At 45.2% G+C, this 23,970-nt stretch overlaps 3 protein-coding genes across 11 annotated transcripts in view; 1 reads left to right on the top strand and 2 right to left on the bottom strand.

Annotated features, from left to right (window-relative positions):
- Positions 1–9,086, bottom strand: part of SENP7 (SUMO specific peptidase 7) — a 70,399-nt gene extending 61,313 nt beyond the window's left edge. For 2 of the 3 annotated variants that reach the window (XM_019476243.2, XM_019476245.2), the window contains exons 1-5: positions 9,030–9,086; positions 7,214–7,269; positions 3,956–4,063; positions 2,807–2,904; positions 966–1,040 (exon numbers count right to left, since the gene is read on the bottom strand). In XM_019476243.2, the coding sequence (XP_019331788.2) occupies positions 966–1,040; positions 2,807–2,904; positions 3,956–4,063; positions 7,214–7,261 (329 nt within the window). In that variant the 5' untranslated portion in view covers positions 7,262–7,269; positions 9,030–9,086. The remainder of the gene's footprint in view (positions 1–965; positions 1,041–2,806; positions 2,905–3,955; positions 4,064–7,213; positions 7,270–9,029) is intronic. The other variant, XM_019476244.2, reaches the window with a different exon arrangement.
- Positions 9,035–16,452, top strand: LOC102564448 (putative protein FAM172B). Its single transcript, XM_014599051.3, has 4 exons — positions 9,035–9,316; positions 9,818–9,897; positions 13,244–13,317; positions 15,123–16,452. The coding sequence occupies exons 2-4, from the start codon at positions 9,873–9,875 to the stop codon at positions 16,182–16,184; spliced, it is 1,161 nt and encodes a 386-aa protein (XP_014454537.1). The 5' UTR covers positions 9,035–9,316; positions 9,818–9,872; the 3' UTR covers positions 16,185–16,452.
- Positions 16,453–17,314: 862 nt separating this feature from the next.
- On the bottom strand, positions 17,315–23,782 carry TXNL4B (thioredoxin like 4B). 7 transcript variants are annotated; one of them, XM_019476249.2, is made up of 5 exons: positions 23,274–23,369; positions 20,009–20,102; positions 19,427–19,595; positions 18,534–18,685; positions 17,315–17,684 (listed from the first exon to the last, which is right to left on the bottom strand). In XM_019476249.2, exons 3-5 carry the CDS (start codon positions 19,556–19,558, stop codon positions 17,519–17,521), a joined length of 450 nt encoding a protein of 149 aa, XP_019331794.2. In that variant the 5' UTR covers positions 19,559–19,595; positions 20,009–20,102; positions 23,274–23,369; the 3' UTR covers positions 17,315–17,518. The 7 variants fall into 7 exon arrangements, with proteins under 7 accessions (XP_019331794.2, XP_006271837.2, XP_014454543.2 ...); XM_006271775.4 differs by lacking the exons at positions 20,009–20,102; positions 23,274–23,369 and adding an exon at positions 23,387–23,782; XM_014599057.3 differs by lacking the exons at positions 20,009–20,102; positions 23,274–23,369 and adding an exon at positions 23,436–23,782.
- Between the last annotated feature and the right edge of the window lie 188 nt (positions 23,783–23,970).

Raw genomic sequence — 23,970 nt, 5'->3', positions numbered from 1 at the left:
ATTTCTCCATAAATATTACTCTTAAAATCTAAAAAAAAGCATAGCTTATTTGCTACTTTACTATACAATTAAATCACCTTTTTATCAATATATCTGCATGAGTTTAGGGAAAAATATTTAACCCATGAGTACACATCAATATCTCAAAAAGAAAGTGAAAGAGTAACCTAATATCCAATCCCAAGTGTACCTTTTTTTTTCCCTTAAGCCTTCTGAAGTCAAAAACTAGTTCAAAAGGTTTATTGCAACAGTACAAGAACATGTCATTGAATCAATAGTGGACATCAAGTACTCCCTACTGAAATACACAGACAGGAAACAAGAGTTCCACTAGCAGCAGTTACTGCAGCTTTTAAGTTATATAGGGTGGACTAACAGTATTTCTCAACCTGTGGTACGTGTACCCCTGGGGGTACATGAGACATAGGCAGGGGGTACGCAGGTGCTGCATCTTGGTCTTTGCCTGCTTGGGTCAGAAATTCCAACCACTGCCCCCCCACCAAGTCCGGTGCACTGGAGCTTTCACTCCCCAACATCAGTGTGCAAAGGGATTGGGAGGGAGGATGCATGCAGGCTGCTTTGTCCCAGGCCGCAATGGAAAAAGTGGGACTCGGCTCATGGAAGCGAAACTGGAAGTGCCACAGTGGGACTTCTGGTTTTGCTTTTGCCACGTCAATTGGCAGGGGGTACGTAAAGTACCAAAGGTTGATAACCACTGGACTAGAATAGTTTCACAGTCTGCTAGCTGTTCTGTTGTAGTTAAATTACAAAGAAGTATTCAGTGGTATCAAAACAAAAGCTGACTTTTATGCCTTTGGAAAAGCAAAAAGTTAACTTCAGGTTATGATAAGCACACTTTCTTACCTGCAACTCTTTGGAGCACTCAGGGCATAAACATAAAGCCAAATGATTACACAAAATACTTTTTAGGGCACATAATCATTGAAGTCTAAGTGCAGAATCACCTTTTATCCAATGACACTGAGCGTGTGTCTGTCCTAATTCTTCCTTCACAGCTGTTCCCCGCATAAAACATCTTCCTACAAAGAAGGCACTTCCTAAGTTAGTTGATTTTTCTAATTTATTCTATACCAATTCATGCACTTGAAGCAACTAGAAAAAACTAGTACTGAGGTACTAGCCCCAGTTAGCCAAGTTAGCCAAATTAGCCTAGTTAGCCAAGATCTGGCATAAGCGGCTCCCCACAGGTTTGGAAGTTGAGGTTTGGCAATAGACAGCATCATTAATAGCTACATCTCCAGGAGCCAGAACAAATAACATTGCCACTGCTTGCCACCACCAAATTTCTGGACCTGCAGGCCAGATCTAGGTCTGTATCATCTGGCCCATGGGGCTGGAAATGGGGTTGGAAAAGCAGTGGTTACCACAGAAACTGCAGCTGTTAATGCTGTTGCCACTAAATTCCATTCCCACAGGCCAAGTGACATGGCTCTGCACTCCAAATCTGGCCCGTGAACCAGTCCTACAGCATCCATCCAGCCCATGGAGTCAGAAGACTTGGGCACCACCAACTTAGCTGTTTAAATAATGTAGACTTAATTCTAATAAGACATCAAAACACTTCTTAACTAGTGTCAACAAGATGGCACCTTAGAGGCCAACTCATTTAGAAATGTATAAGCTTTTACAGGCAGCAGCCTACATCAGATGCTCTCCTAGTGTATTTACAGCATCTAACAAATCTTATGCATTTCTGAATGAGTTTGTCTCCAATGCTACTGACAGATGTGAAAAAAAACAAAACGAAAAGAAAAACCAGCACTTTACTAGAAGAGGAAGCTCTTTAGTTCAGCCTGACTCCCCAGCAACTGTACAGATTAGGCACTTCAGTGTGGCTTTTTGGTGTTTATCTAAACCAGCTATCAGACAAAAGTGCCAAAAAGCCCTGTTGAAGCACCCAATCTATACAGATGTTGAGTGAGCTGGGTCAAACTAACACAATGCCTCTTCTGGGCACGTACTGCACTTGGTGTGGGGATACATTGACCTGAAAGTAAAGTGCTGTTGGGTTTTTTTTCCCACATCTGTAAGCACCTTAAGGTGCTACCCTACCCTGCCTTCTGGCTAACCTCAGACTAATATGCTTAACTACCTCTCTCTATTGTCAACAAGTGATTCCACAACAGCTAATATTCAGTTTTACCAGTTTCGCTTCCTTCACATGTGATTTCATAACAAGCTTTGGCTCACAGCTGCAGAATAGATACTTTTTAGGCAATTCACTCTTAAGATTTAAGAGATGGAAATGTATCTATACCAAAAAATCCACTAGTATAATACAGAATTTCAGGCCATGTCACTGACCCACTTAAGAGGTCTGAGAACGCACATAAAATTTCTCAGCACCTAAGCCTAGCTAACTTTTTTTTTGACAGTTGATAAAACTAAACATTTTTATGACTGACAACATATATAAGAATGACATGCATACAGATATAAACACAACATGTACTGAAATAATAATCTGAACATATAAGGGTATCAAAGTTAAAGGTATGAATTATTCCTGTTACATTTGTATATCAGTTGGACACTGCAATCCCGTCAGGTGCAAAACATTACAACAAAGCAAAGCTTATCATTTCACACATCTCTAACTAGTCAGCTCAACTTGGGCTTTCTAACAAAGAAAAAACTACTTCTTGCATGTCCTTAATCACTGGCTGGAGACCTGTTTCCAAGAGAAGGTGACAACACTCAATATACAGACTCCCACCATTGGAGTCTGTATACAAGCATATTGTAAGAGTAATAGGATCTAGTTTTGATTAGAGACATATCTTACCCAATTATGGCTCTTTCACCAGCAAAGTCATGTCTGTCAAAGTCTCTTTGTCTTTTCCTGTTTGAAGAACAGCCCCGATTCCTTGCCCTTAATTTCCACTAAAAATCAAAAATAATTGTAGTAATGAAATTAAAACAAATTATTATGGTGACTAATGTCTGGATGGGTGGAAGAGTGGGTGAACAATGATACAAACTTGAAACAACAAAACTGATTATGTACAGCAGATCAGCAAAAAGTACTGGACACTCAGTTTGCCCAAGACATACAGCGTATGTGAAACCAATATGATTTCCAGAATCTTTACTGACTACCCCTTTCTCTAAGTTAGATGTTTATACTCAAGAAGGCTAGATTTTGCTGTATGAATCTGAATAAGAAAAGTACATTTAACTATAGTAACTACAGGACAATACCCTTTGACTTTTTTGCCAAGTTTTGTTGGGTTGCTTTTTTAATTTATACAGACTCTAGCAAATTAGAGCACATTCCAATAGCTATTTGTTTTTTGCTTTGATCATAAACTGAATAATAGTGCTAGCCTCCTAGCGTATTAGTAAAGCTTCTAGTATATCTCTAACTGGAGAAACAAGTGTTGTTATGAGTGTTTATGTGCAACACCATCTGCACCCCCTTCTCAAAATCCTAGATCCACCCATGTACACTTGTGCCAAATCTCACAATATTTCTTGCTTTTTATCCAGTCCCACTTTCTGGAGTCAAACCACTAACTGAGAAACTCATTTAAAACATTAAATCTCTGGCCCTCATGATTACAGGGGAAGCCCTAAACAGGACCTGTACAAAATCAAAAGACGCCTATACACATGCAGCGAGGCTGCTCCAATGCACTGTAATTACATACATAATTACATAAATAAGCTGAACTTATGATTTTTGAATAGTCTGAACTTCAGTCAGGACTCAAGCTAACAAACGCCCACACGTAGGATCTCAGACGCCAGGCAGAGCTGCTTCCAATTCAGTGATTGTCTGCACACAGTCATGCAGCTGCAGTATTGGGACTTTATTTTTGACAGATAAAAAGATTGGGGGTGTGCAATTTTCAAACACACAAGGAATGGACAAGGCACTCCTAACACATTTGATTCTGAAAAAATTTCATCTAGGGCAGCAGCTTTTATTTACCTCTTGTAAAGGGCAGTCCAAATGGTGGGAATCTGTGAGCCTCGACAAAGGGGACTGAACATGGCCTTCCTCTGGCTTGCTGCTTGGTTTCTTCTTTGGTATTCGAAACTGAAAGAAGAGGATATTACTTCCATACATTCATTATCCATGTTAAGGCTAAATGATACAAGGTGCTAAGAACTTACCTAGTGCCATTTACAAACATCTTTTCTGCCCTCAGACCATGGACAAACATGGAAAAACTGACCTGTAATTTTAATTTGAAGGCGGCATTCTTTATGAAGCTCCTAGCACTAGGCATATGGGGCACTGGAAAGCTAGCCTTACATCTCAAATCAGTTAAAAAAACCCCAAGCAAACAAAAAAAACCCACCTTCCCACTCAATTTATTGTACTGATAATTTTATGTGTGCGCCCAATTCACCTCTCAGATACCTTCTCTTCTGATTAAATTAAATTCAGATCTCTAACTCAGAGGTTAAGGCGAGAATAGAGAGAAAAAACACAATATTTAAAGAAATTATGTTGCATTCTAAATGCTCTAAAGATATCTCATTCAAGAACAATTTAACCCTAAAACAGTGTTATTGACAGTGGGTGCATATACACGCTCGTTAATGCACTGTAATTACTTAATGCGCCATAATCAGCACTACTGCGCATTAGTGCAAATGCTTTTTTGTGACACTTAATGCTGTTCAGAATAATCCACTGTGCATTAGGGCATTAACGTGGTTTTTACCAACCGCGCCAATGTGCAGTAGACTGCCAATGTGCAGTTTCCTGTAGATGTGCCCAGGATAACTGATATACAGATACTGAAGTGGACTCAAGGCAGCGTGTATTTCCATTTGCAACTTTAATCAAATAAAACTGTCTTTTTTTAAGGAAAAAAAATTAAGTAAGGATCTCAGTCATTTTTGGCAGCTCGCCAAAAAAAAAATCAGAAAAATCATGTGATTTTTCTGTAGAAAATAATCCAATCCCTGAATATAAAAGTATGAAGTTCAAAACAAAAACTAGACAATTGAATTCCTATAGACCTATCTTGGCAGTTCAAGTGTAATGTTTTCCAATCAGGTTAAGTTAACTTGGGTGACCCAACATGATTTTAATAAAGAAGGAAAAAAAGGCTTTTTTTAGCCTATTTGTGTTTTGCAAACAAAACACAGAAAGTTTTGTTATGTTACATTTTACATGGGATCAAATTAGAGTAAAGTACCAGAGATTCGATGGTACAATGAAGTCGTTCAGATACTAATACACCTGAGCTAAGCACAGGCAGTCAAAAAGCCTGAGGCTGAATCAATTCAATCTTCCCAGATTAGTATAAGATGCACATACTGAACTGATAAGCAAGTGAGCAGACATTAACTTCTGATTCTGGAAAAGCAGCCACATGCCTGTAGTGGCCCAGGCCAGAAGCTGGGGGGCACCAGAGTAGGCCTCCCTGCTCATCTTGGGCCAAGGCTAGCCTGCCCACCGGAGGGAGGGGGTGAGGGGCGCTTGTGGGGGAGGTGCAAAACATCCTGGGATGCTGAGTAACAGAGAGTTAACTTGATTCTGGAGGGGATCTGGGACAGATGTTCAATAAACCAATTTAACCTAAATCAGTTAAGTCTGATACTACATCCATCCAAGTTTCTCTTAAACCAGTTTTGGCCATTTAAAAGCAGTTTACGTGCACTGAACTTCTGTTGTTACAGATATGAATTGGTCTCCGATCACTCATACTGATTTACATGCAATTTCTGTCCATAGCCCTGGGGACAATAGTAAGCTAAAGTCTACTGCCATCCAAAGACTGTTCAAAGAATATTATGAAAGAAACTGGTGGCCTTGGACCATTAACTAGCAAAGAAGTGATATAATGTAATATAACATTAATTAGAAGAGAGACTGACAGTAAGTCTTAAAGGCAATCCTCTCCGACCATAATACGGCACATGACCAGAGCAGTGATTTAAGCTCAGATGTAGCAACCTATCCCTGTATTTGCATACAACTTGAATTTCTACTGTTCTTAGTCTTTATTTAACTTTCAGGGGCACAAAGCATATTATTTTTTTTTTAATCCAACATCCAGATGAATACTAAACTTAATGTCATCCAGAATCAAAATCACTTAAAAAGTCAACCTGCTGCCTGACTGCTGGTTTCTATTAAGATTCTCCCTTCAGTAAGTGGCTAGCTGCCTTCAGTTTTAATATTATTTTGATATTTCCAGAATCTAGGAGCAGCTAGGAACTAAGAATCAAAAAAGAGGAATGTAGGGGATGGGGTTAAAAACAAAAACAACTATGGTATTAGAAACAAAACAATGGTAGCCCCCTCTCTCCCCCGCCCCAGTGGTTCTCAACCCTTTTAGGCTCAAGGTACCTCGCGTTAGGCTAAAGGCACCCCTCAGAAAATGCCAGCTCTTAATATTTTCCCCCCTTTTTTTTTTTACTACAAGAAAATAACAGCAGTTTTTCTGTTGCAAAGGATTCAGACCATAACAGCTCAGAATGTTTTTAACACTATAAATTCCTATTTGAAGTCTCAGAGTTTAATCTTGTAATTCATGCTTGTACACCTAAGTGTGTTAACACTGGTGACACATAGGGGGTGCAGTCAGGTGCACATGCACCCCGAGATTGGCGGTGCACCCCCTGTGGGCGGTCACCACTTGCCACTCACTCCCCCTCCCCCACCGCCGACACCACTGCGGCCACCTGCAGGAACTCCCCACTCACCGCCATGCCCTCACCGCCGACACCACTGCGGCCACCTGCAGGAACTCCCCACTCACCACCATGCCCCCACCGCCAACACCACCGCTGCCTGCGGGCAGTCGCCATGCCCCCCCAGCCTCTGGAGGCCCACGCTATTCATGTGTGTTAACACTGTGTGGCACCCCAGGGCACCCTTGAAAGTTTCTCAAGGCACCCCAGGGGACCACAGCACCTTGGTTAAGAATCACTGGTCTTGATGAACATCTCCGAGTTTACTGTGGCCCACTTTGACAGGAACTCGGTGAAAACACCCTCATGTCCATGGCTTATTTAGGAGATAAAAGTTAGGATGGATTACCTTCTGACTGACCCCTGTATTTTGCCTAGACTCAATCAGTTCCCTTGGGATGGCATCCCTAGGAACTGAAGGCCTGTATGATTCACAAATGTCTGCAAAGCGCCTGGAGTTTTTGCAAGCAGATAATACAAGGGGCTGCAGGATAATCTCAAAAGCAGTTTTGTTTGAAGCAACAGAACTACTTACTCTGTAGAGACCTGAAGGTACAGATGTTTTTCCATTTCCTTCCATCATTTTCTCTACTGAGGAAAAATAAAGATAAGAATTCAGCTTTTACACACAATGAATACTCTCAGCACACTTGGTAGAGATGGGCCACACAGTCAACCAAAAATCTCATTAATTTCCTAGCTGCTAGCTTGTAGCTCTGAAACTCATCAAAGATCAAAGGTTTCATTCTGTTATTGTTTGGAAAGGCTTTGAGTAGCAGAGAAAAAACATTCTGTATTTAATTGCTGGAAAAGCCCCAAATGAGATGGGAGGCAGAACAGGTACCCAGTTGTTAAAGAAAGTTTTTCGGTGTGATGGCTAAGAAAGAGAATTTTTTTCTTCCTTGATGTCTAATAACCAAAGGCAGATACGATAGAGAGAGCCACCAAGGCAGGGTTCAAAGGTGGCACTTTGGTAAGGATCCCAGTATCAGGCTGGAACTGCAATTCTCCCAGGCTATGCCCCCTCCGAGACCTTCCGATTCATTCCAGCCTTGAACTGGATGCACGACATTCAAAAGTTTGTCTTTTGCCACAAAAACTCTTGCCTCTCACATATTTCCTGGACCATCATGACTGCAACATCACTCCAGCTCTACCAGTCTTTTGTGTCCCTATTGTCCTGTAATAATGAAGTGCAGAAACCAGTTTCCCAACACTGAGGGCATTAACTTAAGGAAACAAGGTTACAGAGGTGGATGCAGGGGCGTGAAGTGGGAGAGACTCCCCCCCATTTCAGGCCACCATACCACTGGAGCAGCTCCCAGGGACTATTTTTTCTTATGTTCCCCAAAGCAAGTAAGGATCCTCTCCTCCCCTCCCCTCTGTGCTCACCTGCGTGTTTCCTCCCTTCCCTCACCCACTACTGCTGCTGTCTCTGGCTCGGAGTGGGGGAGCTCCAGTCCTGCCCCCAACTCCTCCAACATGCTCCCTGCCAGCCAAGGAACAGGCACAGGGAAGGGAATCCAGGCACTACTGCCACTGCCTCTAACCCACATGTAGCCCAGCTGGAGAGGGCAGGAGCAGCTCTGGAGCCTCCCAGAGGCTTTGCAGCCCTCCCCTGCCCTGGGGACAGCAACAGTGACAGGCAGGGGAGGAAAGGACAGGAGAGTAGGGTTGCCAACCCTCTCAACTTGGCCCGGAGTCTACCAGAATCGGCATCCATCTCCTGGTGACTACTGAAACCCATCCGAGAGATTTTAATAGGATATTTTAAGGAAAAAAAAATCTCCCCGAATAGCTTCAGACACAGTTGACAACCCTACTGGGAGGAGGGGGAACACACTGCTGAGCACAGAGGGCAAGGGACAGAAGGAACTGTCTTACCTGCTGGAGGGACTGGGGCTGTGCACACGCGCGTGTGTATGTGTATGTGTATCGGGGCTGTGTGCATGTGTGGATATGCGTGTGTGTGCACGTGTATTGGGGCTGTGTGGGGGGGTATTGGGGCTGTACATGTAGTGTACACGCATACTGTGTACTGGGGGGTGCGTATCTATGTGTGTGCGTGCGTATATCGAGGCTGTGTGCGTGTGTATTGGGGCTGTACATGTAGTGTGCACGCGTACTGTGTACTGGGGGGGGTGCGTATCTATGCGTGCGCGTGTGTATTGTGTGTGCGTGTATGTGTGCCCCCGCCGCCCTCCCCCACCCGAGGAAGCGCGGCCGCCGCCGCCGGCCCTGCCCGAACAGAGGCTGCAGGCCCCCTCCCTCCTTCCTTCCCCCTTCCCGTGCCCCCGGCACAGAGACACAGAGCGGAGGGTGAAGCCGACGCGCCCCGCACCCGCACTCACCCGGCCCCGCAGCTGTTGACCGGCCCAGGCCGCCGCCCGCGCTGCCGCTTCCGGCTCGGGCACCGCCTCCTGCCCCCGCCCCCACCCAGGGGAGCCGCTGCCGCCGCCTTCCCGGTCCCTCCAGTCCGTCTCCCTGGGGTGCCGCGGCCGCGCTGGGAGGCCGGCAGGAGAAACGTGGAGACTTTGACAGGCTCTGGAAAGACCTCGGTGGCCCGGGGCGGGGGGGGGTTCCTGGGCTCTCTGCCACACGAGTCGCGCTGGTATTTTCCTGGCGTCCCAAACCAAAGGTGGCCTTCTCGGAGAGGGGCCTGAACCTAGCCCGGGCCGCTTAGTGGGTCTCCAGATAAAAACATTAAAAAAAAATGTTGAGAATCGCTGCCCTGTTGCCTGCAAGGCCTGTTTGTGACACCGCTGGGGACGTGTGGGCCTAGGCCCACCAGGTGAAATAAGAAGGCTTCCTTTAAAAGGAGGCTGCTGAGGGCATAAGGTGTATTCCTCCGGACAAAATAAACCGGGGAAAGATGGTAGGTTCGTGCTGATAAGCGCACTGAGTGGGGACAGCGAGCGGAGCACCCTGGACAGTGCCCATGCCTGAGTCCGAGCCATGTCTACTTGCCTGGATTGGGGAGTGAGAATAGGAGTTCAGGTGGCCCTTGGCAGTCACCCCCTGAACTAGATGCCTGCTTCCTAACACACTGGCCTTCAGGCATCATTTTCTAGACCTCCAGGGAGGTGCTGACATGTTGATTTGGAAATCTGAAATAACGCTGCTTTCCTTTCCTTGAAAGATTTCAGGGGTCTGTCCAAACCCCAGAAGCCAAGGTTTGCATTTTTGACGATGACATGCTTTGTGAGATGAAGCCACGAGGTAACGTTCAGTCCTATAGTGAACCTGGTAACGGAGGCATTGTCTATTTGGTGGCAGTAGTGCCCAAGCATTTAAACATTTTACAAGCATGGGAAGACCCCAGCAGGCAGGGCTTACAGTTGAGCCTGTTAAATCTGAAGGGGAATGGTTAATTTTCAGTTCAAATATGCCTTTTTGTACATAGATGTACATAGCACTTAGAAAAGGTACCACATGCTGCAGTCCTGTTTATTCACAGCACAGTCCAGCCTATGCAGCAGTAGCTCACCATTTTCAGAATTTCACACCACCGCAAAGGACTCAATTCATCACAAGACTGCATCTAAAGCCATCTATAAATGCCTTTTTTTAAAATCTAAAGACAATATAGCTGTGAAAAAATCTCTTTTTCCTGCGTAATAGGTGTATAATTTTTTTTATTTACTAGGGGTGCGTCAACAGAGATTTTGGGGGGCTGATACCGATAGCTAATTTTTAAGGAGGCATATTGGCCGATACTGATCTGATTTCCAATACAGCTGCGTGCAGCTGGCAAGTCCGTTGAGGTGGAAGGGGAAGGGGCATGGGGGGGGGCAGATCAATACCCCCTGAGGTGAGGGGGGGTAGGGGCAGGGAGAGGCACTGCCCAGCCGGAGCGGGGCAGGTGCAAGACAGAGCCGCAGCTCATCAGGGTTGGGGGAAGGCAGCTTGTGCTGCTGCTTGCACCCCGGGAGGGCACAGGGTGTGGGGGAGGTGTGTGCCCCCAGATCTGCGCAAGGTGAGGCAGGCAGGCTGGAGCCACAGCTGCACTGGGCTCTTCTCGGCAGGGGCTGGGCTCAGGGTGAGGGCTACAGAGGGGGCTGCAGCCACCCCAAATTTCACCATAGCCCCACTCCCAGCACTGACACCTGCCCAGCATAGCCCTGGCTCCAGCCCGCAGCTGCAGCCCACCCCACCCCACAGATCCAAGGAGCGCATACCCCCCCCCATCCTCTCCCAAAGTGTGCTCACCAGAGGGAGCTGACCCCCCCACCATGAGCTGCAGCTCCGTCCTGCGCCCCACCCCTGCTGGGCAGCGCCTGCCCCTGCACCTGACCTTGTCCCTGCTTGCCCCTCACCACAGGGGGTGTTGATCTGCCCCTTCCACTACACTGTGTGGAGAGCTGTGCATGCAGCTCTCCACACTGCCGATCTGTGCTCCTCGCTGTCTGAGTACTGCGCTTTGGCTGCGTGCAGGAATGGCATTTATTGGCCAAATTATCAGCCTGGTTTCTGATACAGGCAGTCTTTGACTTAAGGCATTTCGATCTATGGCGATTTGCACTTGCAGTGCTCAGCCATTTACACCCGTCATTACTTACAGTGCCAGATCCTCACACTTACAGCAGGCAACAGCAGAGGCACCGGGGCTGGCGCGGGACAGTTACTGGAGGTAAGCTTAGGCAGCGTCTCCTCCCCAAGGCCAGGTGCTCCTGGAGGTGAGACGGGGATGGGGGCCGGAGCTGGGAGCTGGTGCCAGGGAACTACTCCGCTTCCCACCCCTGATACCACGTGCCTCCTCACTCCCAGAAGCATGGCAAGGTGGGGATGGGGACTGGCATGGGCTCCAGCAGCTCCAGGGAAATGCTCCACACCCCTGCATCACCTTGGGGAGTGAGGAGGCACATGGTGTCAGGGCTGGGGAGCAGAGCAGTTCCCTGGAGCCAGTGGAGCCTGCATCCCTGCCCTTGCTTTGCCTTGCCTTGCCTCGCCTTGGGGAGGAGCTGCTGCCTGCCGCATGTGAGGACTGAGGAGCTTACCTTTGGTAAGTGTCCTATGCCGGCTCCAGTGCCTCCCTTCCAGTTCTATCAGTTGATTGTGTGTGGTCCATGGCTTTCTGATTAAATCACTTATAGTTGATTAAATAGTTGATTTAAATATGTTTATGGTCATTTCTATAAAAAGTTGGGCATCAGGTCCTTGGTCAGGAACGTAACCCCCTATTATAACATTGTTTGTATGGGAAAATTAGATTCGACTTGCATCGTTTTGACTTACAGTGCCATTTCCAAGAACATAACCTGCTGTAAGTGCAAGGATTGCTTGTATAGCCAATTTTCTTTATATTGGTACCAATCCGATATTGCACCAATGTATCAGTGCACCTCCATTATTTACTATTCATCAAAGACTGTCTTATGTGATCAGGGTGGATTTAACTTAAATTGATTTAAATTGCTGGTCAGGAAGCCTCAATTTAATCATTGGTTTCTACAAAAAGTGCAGTCTTGTTGTTTGATATAACCTTTGTTCAAGGCTATGGAAATAGGCTTCAGGATAGTCAGCTTACGTTCTACATTTCTCTTTATCCCAATGTTGAGAACTTTGGCTATGATAATTCCATCTCTTTCATCACGATATTGCTCACAAATTGTCATCAGATTAGGCCAGTTCTCAATATATCGCTCAAAACAGTCCAATACTGAGTTTCATCATATGTCTTGTGGGAGAGTTCATTTGGTTCCTCCTGCTTTCTTCAGTGCAGCTGCTGCAAAGTGGTTGTTACCAAAGTATTTTGCAATTTCAACAAAGTTCTGCTCAAAATGTTTCTGTTTCATTTCTACTGCCCCTCCCTCCTTGCATTTATCTCCAGACTTCTTCTCTTTGCCCAGATCTACTCTGCCCCCAACAATCCTCTCTTTATTTAACTTCTTGAAACTCTACATTTGTAGAGAGAGGTAAGGGCTTGACTGTACACAAATTTGCAGAGAGACAAGAGGGCTGATGGGTAGGTAATCAGGTCTGTTCTTTCTCAGCTCCATATACTGCTGTTAACAAGGATATTCTCTCTGGAGACACAAATCCACAGTTTGAGAACTGAAACGATTAATAGGATCTTCTAGAGTACACTGAGCCCCATTGGGTAGAATGGTTTTCTTTAATCTTTACTAATCTATAGAGGAGCATCTGGGGACCCCATAAGATTGGGCCCCTAATATAATCCATGGCCTGTTGTGACCTATTTATAAAACTTTTTCTAAAAAGGTTATATGAATATATTGTCTCAAATAGTATATCATTAGAAGTTATAATCCCTATTTCATGCTAATATCTTTGAGCATTACCATATCTTAAAACTATATATAGGGTTTGCTTTAAAAAAAAAAATCTTAAGAAAAACAGCAAAATACGATTAAATCAAAAAAAATCTGATTTAAATAAAAATCTGATTTGTATTTATTTATTTTAAATTGTTGATTTTAATCCACCCTGTACGTGAAGGAGTACTGTAAATTGTTCTGAAACCTTGGATATCATTGTAGTAGAGGATACGGAGACAGGTCTCTCCCAACTTAAAACCTTATTTATATTTTACTGTTTAAACCAGAAAAGCAGATCCCCAAAGCAGAGCTGAATGAAATCTCCAGAAGCCCTTCCCTGTGCCATAAAGAAAAAATGGATGTAAGTATAGACTTAAGGTGTTATATCTGCAAGGGCTTAATATGTATTTTCTCAGTTTGTTTTGGAAATTAAAAATAATCTAGTCTGGAACAGTCCAAGAGGGGCCATTGTACACCAGTAAGCTCTGATCTTGTAGATGTTTTGTTTGGACAAGCAGTTTGCAAGTCACCTTCTTTCCACTTTCAGATGCAATGGGGTGCCCTTATTATGCTGATTCTTCCCTTGACAATTACATTTTTTCTCTCAACTGAGCCTGTTTCACTCTTGTAACATGCCTTGGGAAGAGAGACATCCATATTTGCAACTGTAGCTCTACCAGATGTTTTCTGGTCCTGGTGTAAGTTGTTTTCACTTCAGTGATACACTCTATGCACTGCCTTTCAGATGTCCTTCTATCTCAAGAAATGCTCATCAATTCTTCTCTCTGCCCATTTTCCCATAGACTGAATCAGAGACAGCCACCTGTTTTCCATTTTCCCTGCACTGCCTCTGCCCCAGATACTAGCAGGAAAAGCAAGGAGTGGTTTACACCTCACCTGCTCTGCTCTGAACCCTGTCTGCCACCCATATATGTATGAAAAGAAGGAAGGGTGTGGACCTTGAAGGACCATTTCCCTTACTCTCAGTAGTAAAGTTAAGCATACACATACATGTTTACAGTATTGTGGCCTAGATTTCTAACAGGTAAAATAAGCCAGGGTGAAGGAAAAGGCAAAACTGGGGACTCTTTCTTCCACAATGAAGGAGCTAAATGACATGCTCTCCTTCTGCAAGTCATATGGAAGCCACTTCTGTTTTCAAATGCTTCTGAGATAAGAGCCACAGCATGTGTTCTTTCTAAACTAAAGACTATGGCTTATATCTTGGATCCCAACTACTGCTTTAAGATTGTTTTATAGTAAGATTTATTATTTGTGAGAGAGTAATATATTTTTGGATGGGAAGGAGGCTGAGAGGATGAAAAAAGACATGCAAGGAAGAGGAAACTCCTATTCCTCACCTTTTCACAAAACAGGAGGATTCGATTTTAGAATTCTAAGCTTTTAGCCAGTCTTCCATTTGCTAAGCATAGTGCTGTTTCATATAGTTTTCAGAAGAAGCAGGGCCAAGTCCCATGTCTTTTTCAGACCAATTTAATAACCCTTTCCTGTTGTATTTATCAGCTCTATCTTATTAGAAATATTAAACTGTAGTTTTTAGCATCATCTGAACACGTTAGTATACCTTTAAAGTTTTAATTATTGTACCCAGTAAGGAAAATGGAAACCCACATATGTTGCCTTGAGCAGTTTTGGCTTCAGTACCCTGGCTTCATTCTACCTGTTGACTGAAGTGTAAATGAATTGATGTATGAGAACAGGTAATGCTAAAAAAATGGCCTCTGATCATTGGAGTTCTATGTTAGCAGCTCTCCCTGCTGCTAACCCAGAAACTCTTGTTCAAGTTGGGCCAGAGTTACACCAAGGGCTAGTTTTGCACTATCCCACCTACGCCCACAATGTTGTTAAGGAGGATGAGGGAAGAGATGAACACAGAAATGGGAGGGAGTACTAAGGTTACAAACTGAGTTTTGGGTTACTTTTTTTAATCTGAAAATTGGGGATTTTTTATCAGAGAAAATCAGGATCCCTGCTCATGAGGTAATTTAGCGAAGACTATGTGACTAGCCAGCTCTTTGGAAACTAGCACGCAGGCTGGGTTCTACAGATAGTCTACATCACAATTTGAGAACCAGTGGCTTAACCAATCATGTTTAAAAAAAACCAAGCTGACTGTCATACTGATATTACCAACTTTATTTGCAGTGGCTGGAAATGGGGAAGGAACTAAGCTTCAGGAAACTAGCAGAGGGTTCAGAGTACCCAGAACATCTGAAGTACAGCTTCAACATAAAAGGTGAACTGAGGCATCTAGATACCAATGAACCCTTTGTCTTTAATTACTACAAAAATGCACATGAGAACAATCATAAACGCTATCAGATATTAGGACATCTCATTGAACAGTATGTTTATCAACTCCTGGAAAGAGCATGCAAGCTGCAGAGAGTCCATGTTCCAATAGATGCTAGAGAGAATGAACCCAGGAGTTTCTTTTTCATGAGTGAGAAAGCATTAACAAATCCCTCAAGCCTAGTTGTCCTTCTGCAAGATCATGGAGTCTTTCGGGCTGGGCAATGGGGTCAGAAGACCATAATCCATGAGGGCCTGGAGCATGGAACTCAAATACCATTCATCCAAATGGCTCTCCATGACTATGGGGGAGTTATTGTATTAAATCCCAATGACAATTTTATTGATATGAAGATGGAGGAGGAACGCTTGAGTTTCTTAACTAAGGGAGAATCACTGTTCAATGGCCAATCCATGGGGCAGATCCCAAAGAGATGCAGCAGCAGCCCTGAAGAACATACCATCTATGTCTGGGATCATTTTATTTCATCCAAGAGTTTAGCCAAGAATGTAGCCTTCATTGCTCATGGCTATGGAGGCTTGGTTTTCATCAATTTACTCATGCAGAGGAAGTGGGAGGTGATGAATAAAGTGTATTCTGTGGCCTTTATTGACTCCATGCACCACACACAACACCAGGTGGGAAGCAATCCAGAAGTGCAAGAATGGATACAGAAGCACTGTCGTGAATGGGTAACAAACAGTAAACATTTAGATAGGCCCACAGGTTCCCTTGTTAAAGTGGATTGTCCTAAAGTCTCTGCGGGGACTGAAAAATACACCTTAGCTCCCTCCTACAGCTTACAGGCCATCTTCAAGTACCTGAAGAGCACACTGAAAGCAAAGACCATGGTAGCTTCCCCTCGTTCACCTATTAAAACAAGGAGCACGTCAAGTAAGAGATGCAGTAAATAAGAGGATGTTGAATTAATTTTCATAACCCTCATCCCATGCCTAGCTCTGAAAATTTGAAACAAAAGCTCTCATTGTAGAAGTTTTGGTATTGAATTTCTGAACCTTTCTTTTCTGATTCCCTGCTTCCCCCCCCCCTGCCAGGCAGAAAACATTGTATTAGAAAAGGGTTGATGTTACTCTTTTCAGAAAAATGAATTGTGCTTTTTAAATGGATGCCTGTAAACTGTTCCAAAATTTAAAGGGTGCAAAGTAAAGATCTTAAGGTACATCTGGTTTTCTTTACATTGTTTTTGGAAGTTTATATTGATGCACACTGATCTAATTACACTTTACTATTAACAACTCAGGTTTCCTTGAGTATATATACAGTTTTACTGTCAAGGGCAATTTGGCGTAGGGGATTAATGCTAATAACCTGTATGTTTTTGTCAACCTGCGCATAGCTCTGCCAGTGCAGGGCTGCTGCTTATTATGTGTTCACCAGTATTTTGCCCTTTCTTGTTTTGAAAGTCTCACACTGGAGCTTTCACCTCTCCCCTTGGTACATTTTTCCTGAGCCTAAGGAGACTTCACCAAACCATACACTGCTCCTCTCCTCCAGTCAGGGATGAGATGCTCTAAATATAGTATACTTGGATCAAATTAATCCCCAGGGCTAACCACTGAGATTACTTGAGTACAGAATTTGTTCTATTATGCATCTCCTTTCAGACTAAAGTATTTTTCACAATCATTCATTCTAGTTAAACAGAAACCACATATGTAAAATAATATTGCTACTTAGTCTTAAAAGAGAGTAAGACTTTCCCTTTTAAACTTTTGCTCAGTCCATTTGACTTCTGCATCAAAGGACTCCTACTGCATCAAGGGACTATCTATTTATTAATTTACTTTGAAAAAAGAAGACAGTGCAATGTGTAAAATGGAAGCACTTTCAAGGAATGAGAGACAGGCTGTTCTTAAGTAAAATGGTGTCAAAATTCTAAAACAATATATAATCATGCTTTAATGCAAACTATTCTCCAATCAACAAGGTGAGATGGCCACACCCTGAAAGTACATAACCTGTCACCATCTCATAACTGCCATATATTGTGCTTTTACAGGAAAGACTATGGGCACTACTCATATAAGTAAAGCACACAACTTTATTTAAAGGATAATATTAAATGACAGATTGTCTGTCTTCAACAGATGACCAATAAGATCTTCAACAAGAAACCACAAGCTTTTAAAAGTTCTTTTTTCTGTCCTGTGGTATCAAACGTGGGAAATATTTTAAGAAAACTGTCCACAACTGTTGCAATTTCAGTGTTTAGCCATCTGCAGTCATGTCAAATTCCTTGATAGAGAAGATCATATTTGGGAATATTCCTACGATCAATAGGGCTCTGTACAATAAGTTTGCCACGCATTGCTCCACGATAAATCACTTCAATCAGGTCTATAAAGTCTTGCTTTATTTTGAAGCTCCCCACAAATTTAGAGTGATCTGGAGACCTATGAAGCAGATAAAGATAAATGGAAACAAAAATGTCTGTTAAAATGAATGAAGAACTTTTTAAAGACAAGCAAACATATATACATGAAGGATTTTGATTTAAGGTGAAGCCACACAACAGGATTATTACAGGGTAATTTTATTCTGCAGTAAATCTCCACCGTAGCAAGGAGCAGACACACAACTCCCCTGAACTGGCTGCTCTCAGAAGACACTATTATATTGTCTAGCCAGTAGGTGGTGGGAGCTGACTTGCATTAAAACTGACGAGAGGAGTGGACACAGCCCAATTTGCTAGTGTAGCATATGCCAGCATTTCCTTACTCCTCACTTTCTGAGGGGTCCTTTTAAGTGGAATGAATTATACCAGTGTAAGGCTGCATGCTGTGTATCCATACCATCTTCATTGCAGAGTGAGTTCTATGTATTCTGTTGTAAAGAAGCCATGTGTATACATCCTTAGTCACACCTGTGGCTTGAACTACTCTTGTATGACACGTATGAATGAAGAGACGAGGCGACTTCAAAGACCTCTAAAATTTAGAACAATGCTGTGTAATGGCCAAGACTGTAATGCTAATGTATGCAGAATCACGAACCACATTTCATAAAGAAAGTATATCAGACAATTTCATAAGCAGAGTATATCAGAGAATTTGCTGCAGAATGATAAATGTGAAGAGGTCTTTCAAAATGGAAGGGGTGGTCTGCCCTATTCTTTCCTGGCCTCTTTGATCCTGCATGGTACTATTGCTAGCAAAATGAAATTATAAATGTAGTAAGCTAGCACATGCAGAGAATGAGCTAATTATGTTACACATGAGACGGCAATATGCAAGCCAGCATACCCATAATCCACTTTCATGTGCTGTCCATTGAAGAAAAAAACAGTAGATGGAATATAACTGATGTCAAAATACTGGGTGTACACTGGTACCTCGTTCACATCCACCAGGTAAATGGTTGCCATTTTACTTAGGTCATGAGATGTCTTTGCAAGCTATTGAGATTGGAAAAAGACAGGTGGTAAAAAAGATTCTGAAACGCAAGAAGGTAAAACATGACCTGCTTTTAAGCATAACTCTAATTCATGATTCTCCTGTTTAAAAAAGACAGAAAATAATTGGGGAAAGACAGGGTTCTATCCTTAAAAATATACTTGATAATTAATTCATATTTGACTCTTCTTGGATTGTTGCTTTGAACATATGCTTTCTTCCATACCAAGCTTTTGTTATTACCGATAAAATATTAGTCCACTTAGTTTCATGCATGAGCAGCATGATATAGCATTTTAGCATGAAACCTGGAAACAGAAATGTCTGATTTCTAAAACAAAGTGCACCACTTCCTGTATGGCCACCAATGAGTAAACTAATTTTATCTGCGTGCAGCTACGCTGGGAAAAAATTAAGTGTCACAAACTAAAGATTATATATAGATGTTTGCAAATAACTTTCATTTTCAAAGTTATTTGCAAACAACGCCATGTGTTGCATCATCCCTATTAGAAGAGTGAAGGACATTCTTTTAATGCTTTGTCTAGTCTTAAATAGCTAGATATTAATTCCAATTTGCATTATATTGGTTCCACTTCATTGCTACGATAATAATTACATTTAAGTTCAATGTGGTTCTAAGGGTATTTTATTTTAACACACTGTTTAATTTTGTTGGACCAAATGTGTATGCGATATTCACCATAGCATCAAAAACAAGTTCTTTTTATAAGTGCACTTACAATATCATCCAGTTGCAGACAAACAGGATCCTCATCTCTCCCAAATCGAAGAACCAAAACTTTTTCTGCTACACTTTTTATTGCTTGATCCACTTCTTTTTTACTAGTCAGTTTTGGCAGCAGAAAACTCATTTTGCTTGAAAATGGCTCCGGAAATCAAGTCCTGTATCTAAATATTTAAAAAAAGACTGTCAATTGGAAAAGCTACCTTCCCACAAACAATACACAAAAAATATGCTTGTCTAGACAATGCCCCATCTTTAATGGTTTAATGGTTTGCTGGGTGCTTTAAAGCCACACTCTATAAGATTGGCTTCAAGGACAGTCCAATATGCGAGTATGTAGATGCACCACAGACTGTGCAGCACACCCAGGTTGAGGACCTGGCAAGCATCAAGGATAAAGCAGTTGTGTGGCTCTGTCACATTAATGATGGGTAGAAGGGGAAATGAAGTATACAAGAGAAGAATGGTTTGCATTAGGCAGCCCAACTTCTTAAGATTTCTTTAAAGGAGCAGGGAAAAACTTACTCCTCCAAGTGCTAGAAATAATTACATGTGTAAGCTAAAGATGCGCTCCCACCTTGTACAGTACAGGCAACCTCCACTTAGCGCTCTTAATTGGTTCCAGAGAACCCGAACGCTAAGCAAAACCGCAGCAGGCGAAACCCATTTGCCTATAGGAATTAATGTAAATATAGATAATTTGTTACCGTGGCTTCTTGCCGCTGCCGCTCCCCATTAGCCCACTGGCCACTCCAGTCCCATGTGCCAGCCTGGGTCTGCATTCCTGCTGCCTTACCCTGGGCCTCTGCCAGCTCTGGCCCTGGGCACCAATACAATCCCTGCACTGATGCCTGCCTCCCCACTCACCACTTCTCATCACCACCGCCTCTACCCACCTGCCCACCGTGCCAGCCTGGGCCCCGGCACTCCTGCTGCCCTGCTCTGGGCATGGACACCTACCAGCCCTGGCCCTGGGCCCCGCACTCCTGCTGCCCCACCCTGGGTGCAGGCCCCTGCTTGGCCCTGGGCACCAGCTCTGCACTCCTCACCGCCGCCGCTGCTTCAGCTGGTGAACTCAGGTGGTGGAGCATGCCACAGGAGCGGGGTGGATATTTGCAGCCGGCCGGGAGCAAGGGGGATTTGCAGTGTCCCTGCTATGTGCCCGGCTGGCTGTAAACCACACCCCGGTCCCGGCTGGCTGCAAAACCACATCCCCTCCCATGGGATGCTCCACCGTCCCACCAGTCTGTATTCAGCAGTTGTGCCTGGCTTCTCCCCACCCCACCATGCTCACCCCCAGTCCCCACTCGCTGCCACTCACCACACTTGCTGCTGCCACCACCACCGCTGCTTCTCTGCCTTCCCACCAAAATTCCACTGAGCACTATAGTGAAACTCTCTGAACACTCATGAAACCTGGTATCAATTTTAAGTGAGTGCTATAGCGAAATAGCGCTAATCAAAACTGCATTAAGCGGGGGCTGCCTGTAAACCTTTTCAGTCCTGTTTATCATACTATCTGTCTACCTTGTATATAGCTATGCACATACATGCTGCTATAATGATAAGCAATTTTCAAACTACTTAAAGCCAGAACTAATGTCAAAGAAGATATTTGCAAAAGAAATGCTGGAAATAACTGACAAAAATATGGGAAAGAAAAGGATAGTTGTAAGCAGTCAGGGGAAAAAAGCAGGTCTAAGACAGTAGCAGAAGTAGAAGTTTGTCATTGAATTTGACTAGTCTAGTCAAATTAAAAAAAAAAAATTTAATAAGGTATAGATAAGCCCCACTGAAGAACATATATGTTGCTTGGTACTAAACATATGTTGCACTCAAGAAACCTGCCACGGGACACACATTTTACATTCACAGTCCCAATCTTTGTGGAAAGCTGCGTCAGTTCATGTCAAATGAAGACCTCCACCAACTGATAAATGTTTGCAGCATAAGAAAAAACCTTTTAGATTCCCTAGCCCATTAAAGGCCAACCTTTTTGGCAGGCATGCCACAAACTAGCTCTGCACCCTCCCAAGTGCAACTCTGATCACTTTCCTCTGCTTATTATGCTGCTCTGCCTTCTCCCTGGTCTGTGCTCCCTTTCTGATTTGCTGCTTTCCTTTATGCATCCTATTAGAGGCGCACTGATATATCGGTGCCATGTCAGATTGGCACTGATAAAAGGAAAATTAACATTATCGGCTACCAGCTTTTTTGGCCGGTGTAGCCAGTTATGTCTCCAATAAATGTAATATTCCTTCTGGCTGTGGACCCCAGACGGAGTGTGCATGTGCACAGCCGCAGCATGTACATGGCCAGGAATGCAGTCGGGCAGCATGGAGAGCAGCCCCCTGCAGGTAAGTCTATGGAAGGGAAGGGGCAGAGGGGAGGCAGATCAAGGCCCCCATAGGGAGGGAGGGAGGGAGTGGAGCAGGAGCCGGAGGAGCTGCCCAGCCAGGGCGGTGAATGGGGCCACAGGGCTGGGGCACGGAGCGGGACAGAGCTGTGAGCACCTTGTCCAGCGGACACAGGAAAGGTGGTTGGCTCTCTGACGGGCGCACCACCTGGGGGAGGCATGGGGGGCGTGTGCCCCCCAGATTTGTGTGTGGGGAAAGCAGGCTGCAGGCTCAGGGCTCTCTACCCTGCTGCCTTCGCCCCGGGATCCATGCGCTGGTTGCATGTCCCCTGCTTTTCCGGTGGCAGTGGCGAGTTGTGCCTCCCGCTGCCAAGCAGGCAGGAGATGCATGGCCAGCACACGGCAACTGGGGCAAAGGCAGCAGGGCAGAGAGCCCAAGTCTGCAATGGGCAGCCCACCTCTACCCTCGCTCGGCTTGGCTCCTAAAAGCATTCCTATGCTTAAAAATGGTGGTGTCAGCACTTGAACTAAAGCTTGTTTGATAAACTTTAGTTCAAGTACCCCACTGCCATTTTTAAGCTGTAGGATGTTGATCCCCTGGACAAGCTGCCAGTGGCTCCATCCTGCTCCCCGCCCTGGCTGGCCCTGAGTCCCATTCATTGCGCTAGCTAAGCAGCCCCAGCACCTGCCCCAGGCCCTACCTGCCCCTCCCCCTCCCTCCCTCCCCTGTTACCCTTCCCCTCCACAGACTTATCTGCAGGGAGCTGATCTCCACACTGCCCAGCTGTGCTCCTGTAAATCAGTTTTTGAATCAGTAGCAGCCAATATGCCTGGTGAATAATCGGCTATTGGTATTGGCCAAGAAAACCTTTATTGGCGTACCCCTACTTTTTGCCCTATCTACCACTGTGCTGCTTATCCCGTCCCAAGTCAGCCATGCGCCTCACACAGAAGCTGCCCATGCCACCTGTGCTGCAGGTTGGCCACCCCTGCCCAGTTCATTGCCTTGCAAGGATTATTCCCTTCTAGAGCGCTGTCTAGTCTTAAATAACCAATTTCATGTGGCTTCTGACACTTCTTCCTTTGGCAAATTGTTCTACGTCATAATACAGCTCACTGTGAGGAAGCTATTTTTTCCCCTGAGAGTCACTGTTTCGTGTCTTCTTCATTTTCGCCTATTATTTTTATTATACTCCCAGAGCCTGCACTATGCCATCCCGCCACCCCCCACTGCACCAAGGCTTATACGAGTCAGTACATCTAGAGCAGGGGTGCTCAACCTCTGGCCCCTGCGCCAAACCCAGCCCAGGAAGCCATGGCATCCAGCCCCGGGGAAATCTGGTGGCAGGGGAGCAGTGGCAGCTAATCCTACCAGCCTCCCCAGCTGCCATGCCTCGAACCCTGTGTGGCAGGTCCAACCCCAGCCATGCCCCCTGCCCACCCCCTGCACAGCCAACTTGGGGCTGGCCCCTTCCCCCCACAGCACCAGGCCTTCGCATCACCAGCCAGGTCCGGCCTCTGAGCTCCCGCCCGCCCGTGCTGGCCGGGCCGCAAGGAGGCCGCGCAGGGCCTGGCGTGGGGAGGAAAGAAGGGAGGAACCTCAGTCCGCAGCCGCGGGCCCCGGACGACCGGAAGAGTACGAACGCACCAAACACGTAGGAGCCGCTCGACCTCTCGGCTCCCGCCACGCATGCGCAGAGCCTGGCCTTTGATTAGTTGTAATGCAGTGTAAGGCTTAGGTTCTCCACAGCCCGCGGTGTTCGGCTTGTCACGAAAGGCGCGGGTGTGTCGCCGATATTGTTCCGGTCAGGACCGAAACTGCGGTCGGCCGGAGTCCAGCGAGGGCGCTGGTTTCGGGTCCGGCGGGAGGCAAGTAGTACTGCGGCGGCAGCGGCGGCGCTACGTATGGCGTCTCCCCTGTGTCCCACTCCAGGGCCAGTCCCCACGGCGGGCTGGCGGCAGCGCATTTAGCTGCGAGTAGCGGGGCAGTGAGGCCCGCACCCCGCCCGGCTCCGGGTGCACCGCGTTCCAGGGGCTCCGTGACGTCACAGAGGGCTGGGCCGCTTGGCCTCGTACGCTGCATTCAGCCGGGTTCCGCGCGAGCCTCTCCGGCCATGCTGGGGGCGCGAGCGTGCTCCTCGTTAGCTGCCAAGTCAACCAGGAAGACTCCTCTTCTGGCATCG

This window comes from Alligator mississippiensis, chromosome 1, assembly GCF_030867095.1.
Source record: "Alligator mississippiensis isolate rAllMis1 chromosome 1, rAllMis1, whole genome shotgun sequence".
In the NCBI taxonomy this organism is placed as follows: domain Eukaryota; kingdom Metazoa; phylum Chordata; order Crocodylia; family Alligatoridae; genus Alligator; species Alligator mississippiensis.
The sequence above is the reverse complement of the archived record's forward strand: the minus strand, read 5'-3'. Positions and strand labels throughout refer to the sequence as shown.

Bases quoted from the DNA above. Each gene is read 5' to 3' on its own strand.
- TXNL4B (XM_006271775.4), bottom strand. From the start codon at position 19,558: ATGAGTTTTCTGCTGCCAAAACTGACTAGTAAAAAAGAAGTGGATCAA. The intron at 18,686-19,426 runs GTAAGTGCACTT...CAATCTCAATAG, and splicing joins GTCTGCAACTGGATGATATT to CTTGCAAAGACATCTCATGA. The intron at 17,685-18,533 runs GTATGCTGGCTT...TCTGCTTCATAG, and splicing joins CACATGAAAGTGGATTATGG to GTCTCCAGATCACTCTAAAT.
- LOC102564448 (XM_014599051.3), top strand. From the start codon at position 9,873: ATGCTTTGTGAGATGAAGCCACGAG. The intron at 9,898-13,243 runs GTAACGTTCAGT...TGTTTAAACCAG, and splicing joins TTGTGAGATGAAGCCACGAG to AAAAGCAGATCCCCAAAGCA. The intron at 13,318-15,122 runs GTAAGTATAGAC...CTTTATTTGCAG, and splicing joins GCCATAAAGAAAAAATGGAT to TGGCTGGAAATGGGGAAGGA.